At 37.4% G+C, this 17,356-nt stretch overlaps 1 protein-coding gene across 4 annotated transcripts in view; it reads right to left on the bottom strand.

Moving 5' to 3' along the window:
- Window positions 1-5,253: 5,253 nt before the first annotated feature.
- The window catches only part of Lrrc8b (leucine rich repeat containing 8 VRAC subunit B), a 68,916-nt gene continuing 56,813 nt past the window's right edge, over window positions 5,254-17,356 (bottom strand). For all 4 annotated transcript variants that reach the window (XM_063253895.1, XM_063253887.1, XM_063253896.1 and 1 more), the window contains one exon: window positions 5,254-10,389. In XM_063253895.1, coding sequence (XP_063109965.1) covers window positions 10,117-10,389 — 273 coding nt within the window. In that variant the 3' untranslated portion in view covers window positions 5,254-10,116. The remainder of the gene's footprint in view (window positions 10,390-17,356) is intronic.

Here is a 17,356-nt window from a genome sequence, read left to right as displayed (position 1 = left end):
AATTAACCAGCATTTAACAGTAATAACCATTAATGTAAATGGTCTCAATGCACCAATCAAAAGAAACAGACTAGCAGAATGGATCAAGAAACAAAATCCAACCATATGCTGTTTACAGGAAACCCATCTAACCCAGAAAGATACTCACAGACTGAAAGTCAAAGGATGGAAAACAATTCTTCATGCAGCAGGAATCCAAAAAAAGGCAGGAGTAGCCATTCTGTTTGCAGACAACGTGAACTTTAAACCAACAATGACCATAAAGGACAAAGAAGGTCACTACATACTCGTAAGGGGAAAACTCCAAGAGGAAGAGATAACGATCTTAAATATATACGCACCAAACTCCAGAGCACCCAGTTATATAAAACAATTATTAACAGAAATGAAAACTCAAATTATCAGTAACACAATTGTAACAGGAGACCTTAATACACCACTGACACCAAGGGACAGATCAACCAGACAGAAAATGAGCAAAGAAATAACAGAACTGAATCACACCTGTGAACAAATGGGTTTGATAGACATATACAGAATGTTCCACCCAACAACATCAGAATACACATTCTTCTCAGCAGTACATAGATGGATCATTTTCTAAAATAGACCATATATTAGCTCACAGAACATATTTAAGCAAATGCAAAAGAGTTGAAATCATCCCTTGCATATTATCGGATCATAGCGCTCTGAAATTAGAAATTAATGACAAAGGATACTGCAAAAATTCCGCAAACACATGGAAACTAAATAACACACTCTTGAGTAATCAGTGGGTCACAGAAGAAATTAAAGAAGAAATTAAACAATACCTAAAAGAAAATGAAAATGCAGATACAACTTACCGGAATCTGTGGGATGCAATGAAAGCCGTTCTGAGAGGAAAATTTATTGCACTGAGATCCCACATCAGGAAAACAGAACGAATACAAATAAATAACTTGATGCTACACCTCAAACAGCTAGAAAAAGAAGAGCAAGTCAAGCCCAAAGCCAAAAGAAGAGAGGAAATTATAAAAATCAGAGCAGAAATCAATGCAATAGAGACTAAGAAAACAATCCAAAGAATCAACGAATCAAAGAGTTGGTTCTTTGAAAGAATAAATAAAATCGGTAAGCTCCTAGCCAACCTTATTAAAAAAAGGAAAGAAAAAGCTCAAATTCATGCAATAAGAAATGAAAAAGGAGAAATCACTACAGACCCAATAGAAATACAGAGGATCATCAACACCTATTTCGAAAACCTCTACTCTCAAAAGTTTGATAACACAGAAGAAATAGACAGATTCTTAGAAGCATATGAAGTACCAAAGCTAGATCAAGAGGATATAAAACTGTTGAATAACCCAACCTCTGCTAATAAAATTGAGAATGTAATTGGGTCCTTGCCCACCAAGAAGAGCCCAGGCCCAGATGGATTCACTGCAGAATTCTACAAGAAATATAAAGAAGACCTAATGCCGACACTCCTCAAACTATTCAATGAAATTGAAAGGGAAGCAATCCTTCCTAAGTCATTCCTGGAAGCAAATATTACTCTAGTACCAAAACCTGAGAAAGACCCAACTATAAAAGAGAACTATAGACCGATCTCCCTAATGAACACAGATGCAAAAATCCTCAATAAAATATTGGCAAATAGGATCCAGCAAATCATCAAGAAGATTATACACCATGACCAAGTGGGATTCATCCCAGGAATGCAAGGATGGTTCAACATACGCAAATCAATAAATGTAATCCACCATATCAATAAAGCCAAAAATAAGAATCACATGATCATCTCTATAGATGCAGAAAAAGCCTTCGATAAGGTCCAACACTTATTCATGATAAGAACTTTACAGAAAATTGGAATAAATGGTCTTTACCTCAATATAATAAAGGCCATTTATGACAAACCAACAGCCAGCATCATACTAAATGGCCAAAAATTGAAAGCCTTTACTTTAAAATCGGGTACAAGACAAGGATGTCCTTTATCACCACTCCTATTTAATATAGTACTGGAAGTACTAGCCAGAGCAATTAGGCAAGAAAGAGAAATAAAAGGGGTAAAGATAGGAAAAGAAGAAGTTAAATTATCATTGTTTGCAGATGACATGATACTCTACATAGAAGACCCCCTAAACTCCATTGAAATACTCTTAGATACAATAAATAAATTCAGTAATGTGGCTGGATACAAAATCAATACACAGAAATCAATAGCATTCCTATACACGAACAACAAAATTACAGAGAGGGAAATAAGAGAAACTGGACTATTCACATTAGCAAGCAAAAAAATGAAATATTTAGGAATTACTCTTATGAAAGAAGTGAAAGACTTATACAGTGAAAATTATAATACACTGAAAAAGGAAATTGAAGATGATCTCAGAAAATGGAAAGACATCCCTTGCTCATGGATAGGAAGAACAAACATTGTGAAAATGGCCATTCTCCCAAAACTGTTATACAGATTCAATGCAATCCCAATATAAATACCATCAACATACCTTATAGATCTAGAGAAATCACTCCTAAATTTCATCTGGAACCAGAAGAGACCTAGAATCGCAAAGGCAATTCTAAGCAGCAAAGACAAAGCAGGAGGCATCACAATCCCTGACTTGAAGTTATACTACAAAGCAACAGTAGTAAAATCAACATGGTATTGGAATCAAAACAGAGCTGAAGATCAGTGGAATAGATTAGAAGATACAATCACAACTACGAACACACTCAACCACCTTATTTTTGATAAAGGAGCCAAGCAGGTTCACTGGAAGAACGACAGTCTCTTTAATAAATGGTGCTGGAAAAACTGGCTCTCCATTTGCCGAAAACTAAAGCTAGAACCATGTCTATCACCATGTACTAAATTAAAATCTAAATGGGTCAAAGATCTGAATATTAAAACAGAAACACTAAATCTATTGGAAGACAAAATAGGTAGAAACCTTGGAGACATAGGAGTAGGTAAAGAATTCATGAACAGGACTCAAACCGCACGGGAAATACTTCCCAGAATCATTAACTGGGACCACTTCTTATTAAAAAGTTTCTGCATGTCAAAAGAAATCTCCAGCATAGTGAAAAGAAAACCCACAAACTGGGAAAAGATTTTAGTGAACTCTCTCTCAGACAAGGGCCTCTTGTCTAAAACATATAAAGAATTAAAGAAACTCAGACCTCTGAAATTCAAAGATCCAATCCAAAAATGGGCATCTGAGATGAATATGCAATTCTCAGATGAAGAAATGCAAATGGCAAATAAATACATGAAAAAATGCTCATCATCATTGGTCATTAGAGAAATGCAAATTAAAACCACACTGAGATACCATCTCACTCCTGAAAGAATGGCCAGGATCAAGAAAACCGACAACAAATGCTGGAGAGGCTGTGGGGAAAAAGGAACTCTCCTGCACTGCTGGTGGGAGTGTAGACTGGTACAGCCTTTGTGGAGATCTGTCTGGAGATTTCTCAAAAAGTTGGGACTGGAAATCCCATTTATTCCAGCTATTCCACTTCTAGGCATATTCCCAGAAGAACTGAAAGCATCATACCACAGTGATATATGTGCTCCTATGTTTATAGCAGCACAATTTGTAATCGCCAGATCTTGGAAACAACCCAAGTGCCCATCAACTGAGGAATGGATAAAAAAAGTTGTGGTATTTCTATACAATGGAGTATTATTCAGCTATAAAGAAGGATCACATTGAGATATTTATCAATAAATGGGCGCAGCTTGAGACCATACTCATTAGTGAAATAAATCAATCTCGCATGTGTGAATACCGAATAGTTTCCCTAATGTAAATAATGATTCAAATATATAAAAATATGTGGTAATCATGATTCCCCATTAGGTGGCCTTGAAGCCTTATAAAGTTTTCACTCATTAATTAGAAAGGCTTTATTCTGGGCTTCTTGATATGAAAATATTTGAAGCTAAAGTATATGAAGTTTTATCCAAATATTTCAAGGAAAAAGACACTATGGTAACTACTATTAAGTCAGGTTATAAGGTGGTGAAGTACTAGGTTGTTGAAACAGTCATGCTGTGACCTCTATTGTTATATTGTTATGTCCTGTTTTATCTCAATCTCCCCCTTATTGTTTCAAAAAAAATTATTTAGTCATTTCTTATGTTTGTCTTAATTAAAGAAAAAATTAAAAAAAATTAGGATATATAAATAGTAACTCTTTTCGATTTCCTATTAACTTGTTTTGAAGTCCTGTAGTACTCCCACGATCTTGTTTTGACTGATTAGACTCTGTTCCATTCTATATGATAGTATCAAGTTTGAAGACATAGGCAACTACTTTGAAGACAGTAAGATTCACTAAGATACCCATTCTGGTTTGACTATTGTCTTCTTTGGAAGTCCTGTAATGTTTACAATGCCTAAGTTTTATTGGTCTTGTTCTCTACTGTTTTGTCCAACTTTATAATATCTAATAAGATAGACAAGGGACAACGTTGATAACCATTGTTGATAAACTTGTACTCTGTTCTACACCATGTGCTATGTCTATCCTTGGTATTGACTGACAGCTTTGTTTTGCCATATTTGACTGTATTCTTCCCCCCCCCCCAAAGAAAGTAATAAGCACTAAGGAGTAATAAAATCCAAGATGTGTAAATTTTGTTGTAAAAAAGAGAGGGAAAAAAAAAAAAAAAGAAAAGGAGCTCTAACGGATATAACAGCAAGTGTGTTTGGGGGTGATAAATAGCTGACTTTATCAATGTTTTTGGAACATTGAACACAGCTGTTTGCAGTCTCCCTGTTTGAATGTCCACCTTGTGTTCTTTGATACTGTGATTTGAGGAACTATTTTCAAGAAGATAGTGTGTAATCTACTAGCAGGTGATTTCTTACTGTTATGTTTTTTTGTTTTGTTTTGTTTTGTTTTGTTTTGTAGTTCTGTATTGCGTGTACCCTTACGCCGCTTTGGTTTGTTTTGTGTTTTTCTCTTTTTCCTCTTAAATAAAAAAAAAAAAAAAAAGAAAGAGACCAGCACAAAAGTGACAGCCTGCCCCCTCCCCCATATTCTAGGACCCAAGTTCCTCTTGGTCAGGTGCTCCCTACTTTGTGGCCACTGAGCGTATTTTGAAAACTCATACTGTCATGAGATTCAGTGTAAATCTGAACTCTCTCACCAGGAAAATAATGGCACAGCTGTCGGGGGTCATGAAAAGAGGGAAGCAGTCACCGTGTGAACCTCAGCCCTGGTAAAATGAGTACAGCCAATATCTTCCAGAATTTCATCTGCTTTTATTTGCCATTATTATAAAAATTGAACCTTTATTTTTGCACAGATACTTTAAAAACTGTAAAATTTACCAAAATCTACCGAACCTGAGGGATTCAGCAGAAGTTGAAACCTGAGGGCCAAAAATATTGAACAAAATCTTACATTTTTCTAATAATTTATTACCAGAACCAAAACCTATTGAACAAATATGTGACAAACATAAAATAATAAACCCTACCCTTTCTTGTGAAGAAAAGAAAATGCCTACTCAAGTCTGGCCCGTTTAAGAGCAAAATGTTTCAAGAATTAAAAAAATCTTGTACAGTTAATATTTACGCTGCTACACAATATACATGTGCACAAACACATCCATTGTAACTCTGTACCCCTTTGTATTTTTACAATTGCACCATCTCTGTTAGAGATAATGTAAACATGCAGATGGCATTCATAATTATTTTCTCTGCAGTAGTATCAGTCAAATGCAAAATTTTAAATATGAAATAAAGTTCAATTGGAGGCCATCTCAGCTAAGTACTTTGGCTCATACGTTTGTGTTAATGCTTTAGTGCTAATTGTTCATATAACAAAATTGAAAAAAAATAGTCCATTACCAAAAGTACCTCAGGAGAGAGATATCACCTGATACAGAAACAATGAACTAGAATCAAGAAGAGGCCAATTAAATATGATCAAAGCATTTTCTTTTCTCTCTCTTTAAGACAGGGTCTCACCATGTAGTTCAGGTTGGTTGTGAATTCACTATGTAGCCTGGGCTGGGCTTGAACTTGCCATGAGTCTCCTGCCGCAACCTCCCAAGTTCTGGAATTAACAGGTGTTGTACCACCACACCCAGCTAAGATTGAAGCTTTTTAACTGCTTCTGCATTTAGCTTCCAGCTGAAGATAAGAACTAATGCTGTCCAGGGCATTTTGCAACATTACTGTTTTATAGTATTTCACATATATAATATATTCAGAATGTAAAGCAGGATGCAAAATAACTCCTTTCCCCTCCCACCAATCTTTCTCTTGTTCCCAGGAAGAGACAGATGCTAATGCAATGTACAATTAATGAGAACAAACTGAACCTACAGCTGTATTCTTGCGTTTTGGTAGAGATGAAGGATCATAGGATCAGTTCAAAATACTAAAGGGATGGACACAGTAGAACTACTCAGGCATAATTATAGTGCTGGCTTCCTCCCAAGTGAACAGGAATTCAGGTGTCACTGAGAATCTTCTAGCACAAATCCTGTTACTATATAAGCACTGATTAAATTTAGTGGGGTAGGAGAGTGTAGAAAAAGCAAAATACCTTGTGGATAGTACAGTGCTGAGAGAAAATAACAGCAGAAAGACGATTTCATTGAAAAATTCAAGGAAGTATTGTCAAGTCCACAGAATGATCATTTTAACAAAACTATCAACATTATGAAATATTTTAATTAAGAATATAAAATGTCATGAACACTTGAAAAACAAATGTTCACTATCAAATGGTAAGATTATACACATAAATTACTGTTCCACACCACAGCACATCTGTCAGAGCGCTGCTGCAGCACCAACTTGCTTAGGATCTCCTTTACCCTGATTCACATAACACGAATGTTGGTGATGCTGAACTGTGGTGACATGCAGGGGAAAAAAGACTGAAGGTGAAAAATGAAACTATGGCACCTCTGTTCTGCACAGATGTGCCCGGATGTAGGTGAGGGAAGGAACACTATAGCTTTTCAGGAATACTCAAAAATACTTCTGTTCGCAAACTGAGATTGAATATTTGGTTTCTTATAAAGTGATAGAATACTTCCTGATTGCAAGTAATGGATTTATAAAGATTGCTATCCTTATATTAGCCCATAACCTCTTGCAACTTCGGAAAAAATGCTAAATATAGCAAACTAATGTTACAGTATACATACGTGGAACGTGTGTGCGCGCGCATGAGTGCAAATGAAACGAACCAATGCCACTGCCTGCATAAGCCATAAACTTTGTTTTTAATTCCCCACATTTAGTTTTTGGAAAATACATTCTTGGGAATCAAATGCCAACCAAAGTCGCATGATTATAATGTAGCAAATGTCATTTTTTAAAAACATACAACTCTTTTAAATAAATGTGAACACCTCTAAAATAAAGATCTGCTCCAACAATGTAGTCAATGCGGTATCAATACCACGCTTTCCCACGACAGACAATAGTGTCATTGTTCACTGCATCAGGGCTGTGTTGTGTCACAACCTGCACAAGCTGGTACACGGCATCTAGATAACAAAGACACTGAAAAGCTGCAGCATCAAGAACAACACAATTTGCACCAGTTACCACACTGTGGTGTGTGGGAAGCAGCTTATATATTCGTTACTCAATCTCCTACCAAACTGCTCTGGGAATTTTCACAGGTGATAAAGATTCCCTCCCCGACTTTTTTTGTATCAGGGATCAAACTTATAACCTCATGTTTGCCAGGCAGGTGTGTGCCGCTGAGCTGTACCCCTGGCCCCATAGTGGTAAGATTTATGTGCACTTGAACAAAACCAGTGCTTAGCCATAGAGAAGTTCTAGTTTGTTTGGTGAACGGTAGCACATCTGAATTCTGTTTTGAAAATTCTTCCTGTTAAAGAGGGTAGGGTTTCTCATACATACTGTGTGTAATTATGTGGCCAAAAACATTTAAACATCCCTCCACACTTTACACTCATGTGGAAAACTTAAGAGAATCCTATCCAACACTGGAATCAGTACACATGACAGTGCTACTGGGAAGCACTAAAGTAACCACCAACTCACAGTTCAGTAAATGAGAATAACAAAACCTGGGTAGAGTCAGTTATGCCTGGATCCCTGAGAACGTAAATGTTCTGAGTAAAGGCAAGTTTTGGTAAGAAGGAAATCTTTACACCATCATTTCCCATTCAGAATACACAATAATGTGTTAGGCAGTTTCTGGTGTCTAAATTCTTTATGGCTAATATTCAAATTTAATTTGATGTGAATAATTCTTTTCTCTGAACTTCAGCCCAGGCAGATGTGGCAGGTGAGAGAAGCTACATTTCTTACACTCTCCAGTGAGGGCGAACCTTTTAGAGCTCTCAGTGATAGCAACAGTCTGCTGCGGTACATGTGCCATAGGCTTGCCGATACAAATCTAGACATTTACTTTCAACTTGCTGGAACAAAGCTACAGAAAACATACACCACGCAGCACAGTTCCATGTTTACAGTGCTCTTTACCCATATGGTTTTCCAGTTTTATACAGATGCAGGTAATAGATTACTTCATAGTTATATTCAAAATGAGGCAGTATCGTAAGGCCTAGACCCATTAGAGAAACACATTGAAAATGCACATTTCCCAAAAGTGTGTCAGTTTTATTCATTTAATAATGTGCATGATAATAAAAGGCCAACCGCAAAGGTCTTTATGAAGAGGAGCAAAATGTTTTCCAGGAGAGTTAAAAGCATGAGATCAATTTCCATTCAATGGATTCATTTCTATGAGAGCTCTGAAAGCTCATTTTAGATACTGGATAGACACCCAGAGATCATACAGATGGAGGGAAAAAAGCATTTTGCTTTAACAATGAATTTCTACAAAGTATTGTAAAATCAATTCTAAAATCCAAATCTGTCCCTCTTTTCTCCATCACAGGTTTTGTAAGTAATTAAGAATTGTAAGCTTGGTGTTTGTGTGTGAAATCTCAGAATTGGGAGGCTGAAGCAGAAGGATCCCATGTGTTCATGCCAGCCTGAATACACAGAGTTCAAAGCCAGTGTGAACTGCTTAGTGAGGTCCTGTCCAACCCCCCTTCAAACAGAAACATTGTATCCATACAATTACATAGCAGCAGGGGGAAAAGAGAGACAATGTAGACATCTTCTCACAAGGAAACCCCCAAATATTTTACAGCATGAAACACAAGCCTTTCATTATCTAAAAGTAATTAATTTCAGAGTACAAAAATCATTTTGGTGCAGAATGCACACAAACATGACAGACAGAGAATCATAAACAGACCAAAGCAAGTATCGTGAGTTCTTGAAGAAATGTGTATGGTCTCTGTACCTTACAAAAATTATTTTCACAGATGTAAAATCCAGGATCACACAGTAGAAAATATTTATATTTTATATTTTATAAAAAAATTCTTAACAAATAAAAAAAGCTTTGACAATAATAGACAAGAAAAATTTTTGAGAATATATTGATTTTTAGAATTCTCCAAAGATGACAAATCTTAATGACCCTGTCCAGGCAAAGGCCAAAGTCAGGCCGTTTTCTCAGGGCTCCTCATGGCTGTTCAAAACAAAGCAGATTAAGGAAAACTCAAGCTGGAAAACGAAGCAAAAATTGAGCCAAAAGGAATTTTGCCAACCACAATACACCCTATCTAAAAACATGTAAGAACATAAATCATAGACAGTAGTGAGCATACATCAAGGAAATTTATATTGATGAATTGTGATCTCTGTGATGATCATCAAAGCAGGAAGTCAGTAAAAGCAAATGTGGAAATAAGTAATAGGTTCTGGAAAGAAAGCAAAAAAACCTTATAATCTTCAAGGGTAAAACTACAAGTAAAGATTTAATAATTTCATGCCTCCCAATTCATCCTCAATGTATACTGCTTATAATATCTCAATAAATTAAAGATCACTTACAAGATTCCAGTTCAGTGTTAATACTTTTACCTGTTTAACTTCAGGACAGACACTGAGTTGCTTTAGTAAGATATTTGGTGGATCATAATCATCACCCTTTATTGAGTTTTATAACTTAAAAATCACTTCTCCTTTAAAGCTGTGGAACATAATTTCAAAAATGCTCTTGAGATGTGGGTCCCTGATCTTTAGGTCAACATTTATCTAAGCATGTCTGCAAACGTTCAGTCACAGGGAGAGGAAGTGTGCTGAGCAAATTGTCCTCCACAATCAGACAGCTGCGTTTCAGAGCCTGACACCCTTCCAGCTCTGGAGGCAATGTTTCCAAGTAATTCCCAGTGAGCTCCAGATAAGTGAGGTTCGACAGCTCACCCACGTGAGGGGACAGTTCAGTCAGGCTGTTTCTCCCCAAAAGCAAACACTGCAGCTTCTTGCACTGAAACAGCCCATCTGGTAGTGTCTCGATCTGGAGAGGAAGAAAAGAAGCCGGTGAAACTGGCTGGATGTACCGTGGTAGGACATGCAGTTGCTTGAGACCCTAGATATGTTTCTCTAAAAACACACCTGCATGTTTACAAGGATATGCAAACAATGGTGATTAACTTGAGGTAGATAAAAAGAGGAGGGGAAAATAAGGACAAGAGTATCCTAGGGATACATGATGATGCTCTTATGAGCCTCTGATGCACTGCTGTGCATGGGTGGGCAGCTGATTTCGCTCTGGGCATTCAAATAAGCAATTCTTAATGACACAAACTCATTGTCCCAAGTTTAAAAAACAACAGCAACAACAACACAGTAACCAGGAAAATCATTAATCTTGAGGCCTGGATCAGAAGCAAATTACTCTCAAGAGTCCTCATAAAGCGTTTACTGTGTATTTAATGAGCAGCATCCTTAAAAACATCCTAAAAACAGTCACAAGTCTTTCTCCTACATTGTTTCTCTTGGTATAAACTGAAACTTGATTCTGTTTTTTAAAGTCTACAGTAGCATGGACAAGAGGGTATGACATATGCATGTACATTCTGACCCCCTCTATATACTCCCCTCCCCAACACAGCTGGCACAGTGGATCTGTGTTAGTGCATCAGAGGATGCAGGCTGAGCCCCAGTGTTCCTTCACTCCCATTTCTAACAAAACCACTTCTCGTGTATTTAGCCTTCTTTCTAAGCTCTGAGATGGTTTCAACTAAATAATTCATGTTAGAGGGGTAACTTAAATATAATAAATAGCCTGACCTGCTGGACTGCTCCCACAGTGTGCCTGGCAGGCTAGAGGCAAGCAAGGAAGTCATAGTGCACAGGTGCCACGACGGGTTCCCTGTGGCGAGATGACCAAGGAAGTTGAGTGCACATACTTCAGCTCGTCTCTCCATGGAGGTGGGTTTGAACCAAGCACTGTTGGACTACACAGCTGACATATACTATGCTTGATCTTTGCCACAAGGCTGAGAAGCGATTACACCTCACCTAAATAAAGTATTCCAGATATTGGCTAGGGACAACAGGAACCTGTTGACACTGGCATAGTGTACTGTATAAGCTCCTTGATTCAGGAAGCAGCTTTGTTACAAATAGGGCTGGAAGGTACCTGAGCTCAGCCTGCATCCTTTGATGCACCTCTGTTGGGGAAGCTAGCTCTGTTGGGGAAGGAGATCCTAGAACTACCCAGAACTCTTTCCTCAAAAGGACAAGCACTCTTCAGATAAACTAAAGGATGAGCAAACTATTTAAAAAATGCTTGTTATTTTAGAAATTTCCTTCTCCTGTTTCACTACTACATACATTCATTGCTGTATATCTTTGAAAATAAATCTAAAGGTCACTGTTGTTAAGACCAAAATTTAACATAGATCATCACAATACACCACGATACTAAGTATAAGCCTAAAAAAAAAGCATACACACATTTCATTTTTTCTCAAGAGAAGATGTATACCTATGCACATAGATAGTCAATGTTGAGCCAGATGAGGTAGCGAGCTGAGACAGACAAGAAATATAATGCCTCTAAAAGCTACCCTTTCTGATCATAAAACCTCCAGTTCATTAGTAGGGCCACTGCTGTAATGTGGAGGGAAGTCTGCTAAGTATGCCTGGTGGTGCTTAAACAATGACTTAGACAAATTCACAGGAAATAGGGAAGGCTTGACTTTTATGCATTCAATGGACATGAGCTAAAAGCTTCTTTACAGACTCAAAGCTAGGTGCTGGGGATAAAGTACTGAGCAGGACAGACAGCCCTTGTGAACTTTCATTTAGAGGTGGGGGTACAGCTCAGTGGCAGACCACTTCTGTATCATGTTCAAAGTTCTGGGTTCCAAACAAACAAGTGAACAAAGAAAGAACTTTTATCTGGGCCAGGTGGCCATGAACCTCGTAGCCTTGCCACTGTTGACACTCGGTGGGGTAATTCTCCATGGGGCCATCTTGTGCACTGCAGTGTTCAGCAGCATTCCTGGCCCCTACATACTCACCAGCACCACTTTCCTCCCTAGATGGAACAAAGGAAGATATTTCAAGGCAAATACATCTTGATAGAGTAAATCCTTCCCACCTTCCAGTTGAGAAGCACTGGTCTGATGGGAAAGAGAAACACTAAACAATAACACAAAGAATGAGAGAGTCTGGAAAGGGTGGTATGAGGGAGACTGCTCTAATCCTGCAAGAAGGAATATATATTCCCCTTATTTAGTCAACTCTCACTCGCAGCAATGGATGAATTGGGTTGATTTTTTACTGGCAGATTAGCCTGAAACCACTACCCTCACACTCCTGTCCAGTGTCGGTGCTGTGTTCCTACCAATTCTCTTTCAAATCTCCAAATCTGTAATTTTAGTGGACTTCTCATCCTACAGCAAATGATTTCACTTGGCAGTGGAGGGGGTTCTAGGACTGGGCTCCAACCTGCCAGAGGCTCCAAGGCCCTTCAACATTGCTTCTGGGAGTGATCAGGGGCTGTGGTTGGTGGGATTCTCTCCTACTGCTAGGGCTTTCTCTGTTTGCCAGTGCCCAGCTAAGAATGAGGCCCTTAACATCACCTCAAATTCAATTTTCCAAAAGAAGGGTGGGGAACTCTATTAAAAAAACTGAAGTCTCTTTTCAATTTAGTAATGTTATCAAGAGTAAATTTATTTGCAAATAAAAAGATTTCCTTGAAGTTTACATGAACATGAAGCACATCTGCTTGTCAATAAATTCTATAAAAATGCTTCATAACATTAATGTATATTTAATTCATTTAGTGTTCTTTCTCTTAGACTGTATGATACACAAGTCAGAGAGGAAATGTTACTTTAAGCTGACCATTGGTTTTTCACAAAAGCCAAGGGAAAAATTTACAAGCTATTAGAGATGATAAATTTCGTAAACAGATGTTTATACAATAAACTATAATACATAATATAAATATATACAAAATATATAAGAAACTAAAAAAAGCATAGAAAAAACTAATAACTGTATTATAACGCTGTATCCCTGATAACCAAATATCTTCAAAATGGATTGGAGACCCAGGACATAGTTTCTTTCTGTATCTATGGCTGACACCGATAGTTGAATACCCGGCCCTGCCCTGTTCCAAAGACTGGGAGGGACCTCCCTTTAGAATCCTTCTCAGTATTAGAATTCTTTTTTAAATGCATGGTATTTTAAGACACAGTAACTAAACCCATGGAGTCAATATTTTAAGAAACAAGGCAGTATATTCCCATTTAAGTAGTGATGTCAAAACAATAATAAAAAGCACCATCATGTAGATGAGCTTCATATTTACTTTATGGCTAGAAGGCTTTGAGTTCATAAAAGGAATAATGTATCAATGTGGAATGTGAAAGACTGGGATGTAAACTGGAGTGGTTTATAACATTTGAGAAAATTTACTTAAATCTCACACCTTGTGCTTCTCCTTCAAAACAAATGCCAACATAATCTACATAATCCAAAGTTCTTTTAGCACTTGGAGAGGGATGGAGGCTGTCTCCTCTCCCAGCTTCCATACCATGCCCACACATCTGAAAATATTATGTACTTATTAAGTGTTATACAAAATATTATGTAACTTTCTCAAGTTTCTGAGAGAGACCACTCATACATTTTTAAGTGGTGAAATTAAAAATATAACATTTGAGTATAAATTCTTTGTAATGCAGGCCTACTGATGAAAAGAATGGAATTTATTCATGAACACTGGAAACTGAGTTCCATGTAATTTTCATGTGTCATGAAATGTTACCAATTTGATTTTTCTCTGAATCATTTAAAAATATTGAGACCACTCTTTTTTGGATCATATGAAAAAAAATAGGCTGGAGGTGGATCTGAGCCCAAGCTAGTAAGCTGCAACCTTTGGATCAGACAGTGCACAATGTTCATTTGAGACATGCACCTCAGCCTCTTGTTTTAAATCTAACCCTACTTTGAACTCATAACCAGTTAAACTTTCCATGGAGATTTGCTTGAATGCCCTCTCCCAATCCAGTTGTGTGCATATTCAGAGCTTCCTATGAAGCTCCAGGTGCAGATTACTTAGCACTTTCAAGTCTTACCTACTCACTGTCCAATGAGTCACACATAAACTGGAGGCAGACTTTCAGTCATTCCCCATTCTCACCCGCCTGGTTAAACATTCTTCTCTCTTATCACACCTGGACATCCTATTGCACTGCCCTGCATGCCCTCTATCATTTTACATTTCCTGAATAGAGTATTCTTAGGGTGTGCTTCACGGAACTCCTCCCAGAAGTTGCTATGAAGAAGGCATCTTGCTCAAACATGTTGGCAAATGTGCACACTGCATTTTCCTTTTGGAAAAGCACAGGGCATAATGACATGCCACAAGTACTGAGGATTCTTGCAAGGATATGATTAGAAAAGAAATATTTACTTTTTTTGGTGATAGTACCTGTCACCATCCTGTGCAGAAAACTCTGGAGAGACCTATTAGTGAATAGCTGTCACCTGGAACTCCCAACTTTACGGTTGGTGGGAAACAGAGCTCATTTCCTTCCACAGAAACTAACACAACCAGATTCTTACACCCCTATACCCCTTACACTAGGTTATGGGCATTCAAACACTGCTGACCAGGTACTCAGACTCAAGCTTGGAACTGAGGCTGTCACAAATGGAAAATATGAGTAACCAGGTTTGTTTTTGGTGGGGTAGAGGGTGGAGAGGGAGGCGTGCAGTTTTCAGAGGCAGAACTGGCACCCACTGCTGGTGTGTTAGCGTGGTCAGTGGTGGGGTACCCTCACTGTTTGCTTTTGTGTCACTCTGGCTGTAGTCCTCACTGCTATGTGGCTTATTTTGTGTGTGACTATTCCAAGCTTGACTTTGTGGCCTTTTTGTTTTTCCTCATACTCTGAGATGCTCAATGTCCTTCTACATAAAATGTCACATCTAAGTATCTATGAATCCAATATGTTTTATTTTCTAATTTTCATAAATGTCTTGGTCTCTCTTATAGAATCATGAGAATCCAATGCTACCTTACAAACAGTTAAATCTCCATATGGGACATGAATCCGACTTCTCTTAACATTTCCACCAAGAGGCTGGTAATTTATGTCTCGTGAGTTTTGGTAGGAACACAATCCCTTCTCCCTCCTAAAATACTCTTGCCATTGTTTAGCAGCTAATATAGACATGTTTAGAAACTCTATGGCTACCCCCTCAAAAGCATGTTCTTCATGTATACCTTCCAAATATGAGCCCGATATAGTAACTAGTCTCCTTCCCACCCCACTTCAACAGCCCTATCATTAGGTGGGAGTATTCTATCAGAGAGCCACTTTTTATCTTCCTGGGTGCTATTCCGTGTGTGGATTCCAGTGAGTTTCTTCATCTCTTAAATGAATCCTCACAGTGCTGCTTTTGATTCTAGGTTCTGAGGTGAGTGTTTCTTATCCACTAAAGGTATCATGTTTTTTATTTTGGCTCTGAGGCTGTTTAGCAACTGTCTTTTCTGAGGTTTCTAAGACGGGGCACTCAAAGAAACTGTTCTACTTTGGCCACAGAATACCTTTAGCCTAACATTTTTCACGTGCTATATACTATCTCCCCTATGCATAACAGAACTTATTCAATAAAGGCTATGTCTGATATTCTCCTTTCAATCTCTCAGCCAAGACCAAAAATTTTGTATCAAAAGTACCGATGTTGTTAAAAGTTTCATTAAATTACCCTAAAAGCACTAACCTGCCATATATTTAAATTATGTGTGGCCAGTTAACAATTTAATGAGTTGTGTCTTTCAAAAATTATGCACTATAACAACTTAGTATAATTAATGCTTCTCAAAATAATTATTTATGTCTTTTTACTACTAATCTAACAATGGAAAAAATGTGACCAAATATTAAGCCTCTAGTTTTGAGATTTTCAGAGGCTAGTCACCAGGAAAACATCATCAGTTGGCCTGGAAATTTCTCAGAAATGTAAATTCTTACTTACTACCCCAATGCAATCAGAAACCTGGCGGGGATTGGGTAATCTGTGTTTTAGCTCTTCAGGTAACTCAGACCTCCAGGCTAGACTGATCTTAATGTAGGTTTAAAACTTTATAATCTGAAGAGTTCTCACATATCTTAGAATAGAATCTCTGCTTTTACATATGAGCAAAGCCTCAGATTTCTTAAGAAAAAAAGCATGAATTTTCTTTTCATTTTCCAATTTTTGGCATTTTTCTCACATGCATGGTTTTCAACAATATCTGATGATTATGTTCACTAGCCAACACCACACTCATAGCTATGTTTAGAACAAAATATGAATTACAAAAAGTCTAAAAGATAATGCAATTTTGGGTGGGGTAGGAGAAAATAGCAGTACCCACTTTGCAAGTAGAGGAAGATCAGTTTCCTGTCTTGGGCAATCTCATTTCTTTTTCCCTTTGGACATAATCCTTATTCTCTTGTCCTTCAGACTTGGCCCAAGTTTTTTTCTTTTTCCTCCCCCTTCCCATTTTAACCTACAAAACTGCTCATTTATTTTTTTTTTTCTTGTTTCAGTAAAGTTACATTTTTCTTACTTGGCTTTACTGTTGCAAATTATGGTTCATTTTTAAGCATGGATGCTGGAAAAGGCTTCTAAGAAGCCCTACTGTTGCATTATAGAACCAGGCCTTTCATTTTGAATTGTGTTTCTAGATATCCAAGCAGATGTCAAGTCTTCTTTTTAAACGACATCACAAAAAGGATTTATGAATAATTCAAAATCTTGATATTTTTAAACAAAAAGTTATTCTTTTATGATAGATTTAAGAGGCTGCAGAGTTTTACTAAGCTTTATAAGTACTTAAGAACTTTCCAAAACAAAAAGAAAGCTCTATTATAGTTCATTAATTCATTTAAAATACTTTAACTGTGATGCTCATGTAGGAAATGGAGAAAAGGGCTACAGAGAACAAACATTTGTTGAGCAACTAT

Source organism: Cavia porcellus, unplaced genomic scaffold (genome assembly GCF_034190915.1).
Source record: "Cavia porcellus strain 051 isolate PalLab524CR breed Dunkin Hartley unplaced genomic scaffold, mCavPor4.1 scaffold_1, whole genome shotgun sequence".
In the NCBI taxonomy this organism is placed as follows: domain Eukaryota; kingdom Metazoa; phylum Chordata; class Mammalia; order Rodentia; family Caviidae; genus Cavia; species Cavia porcellus.
This window is presented reverse-complemented; position numbering and strand designations above follow the sequence as displayed.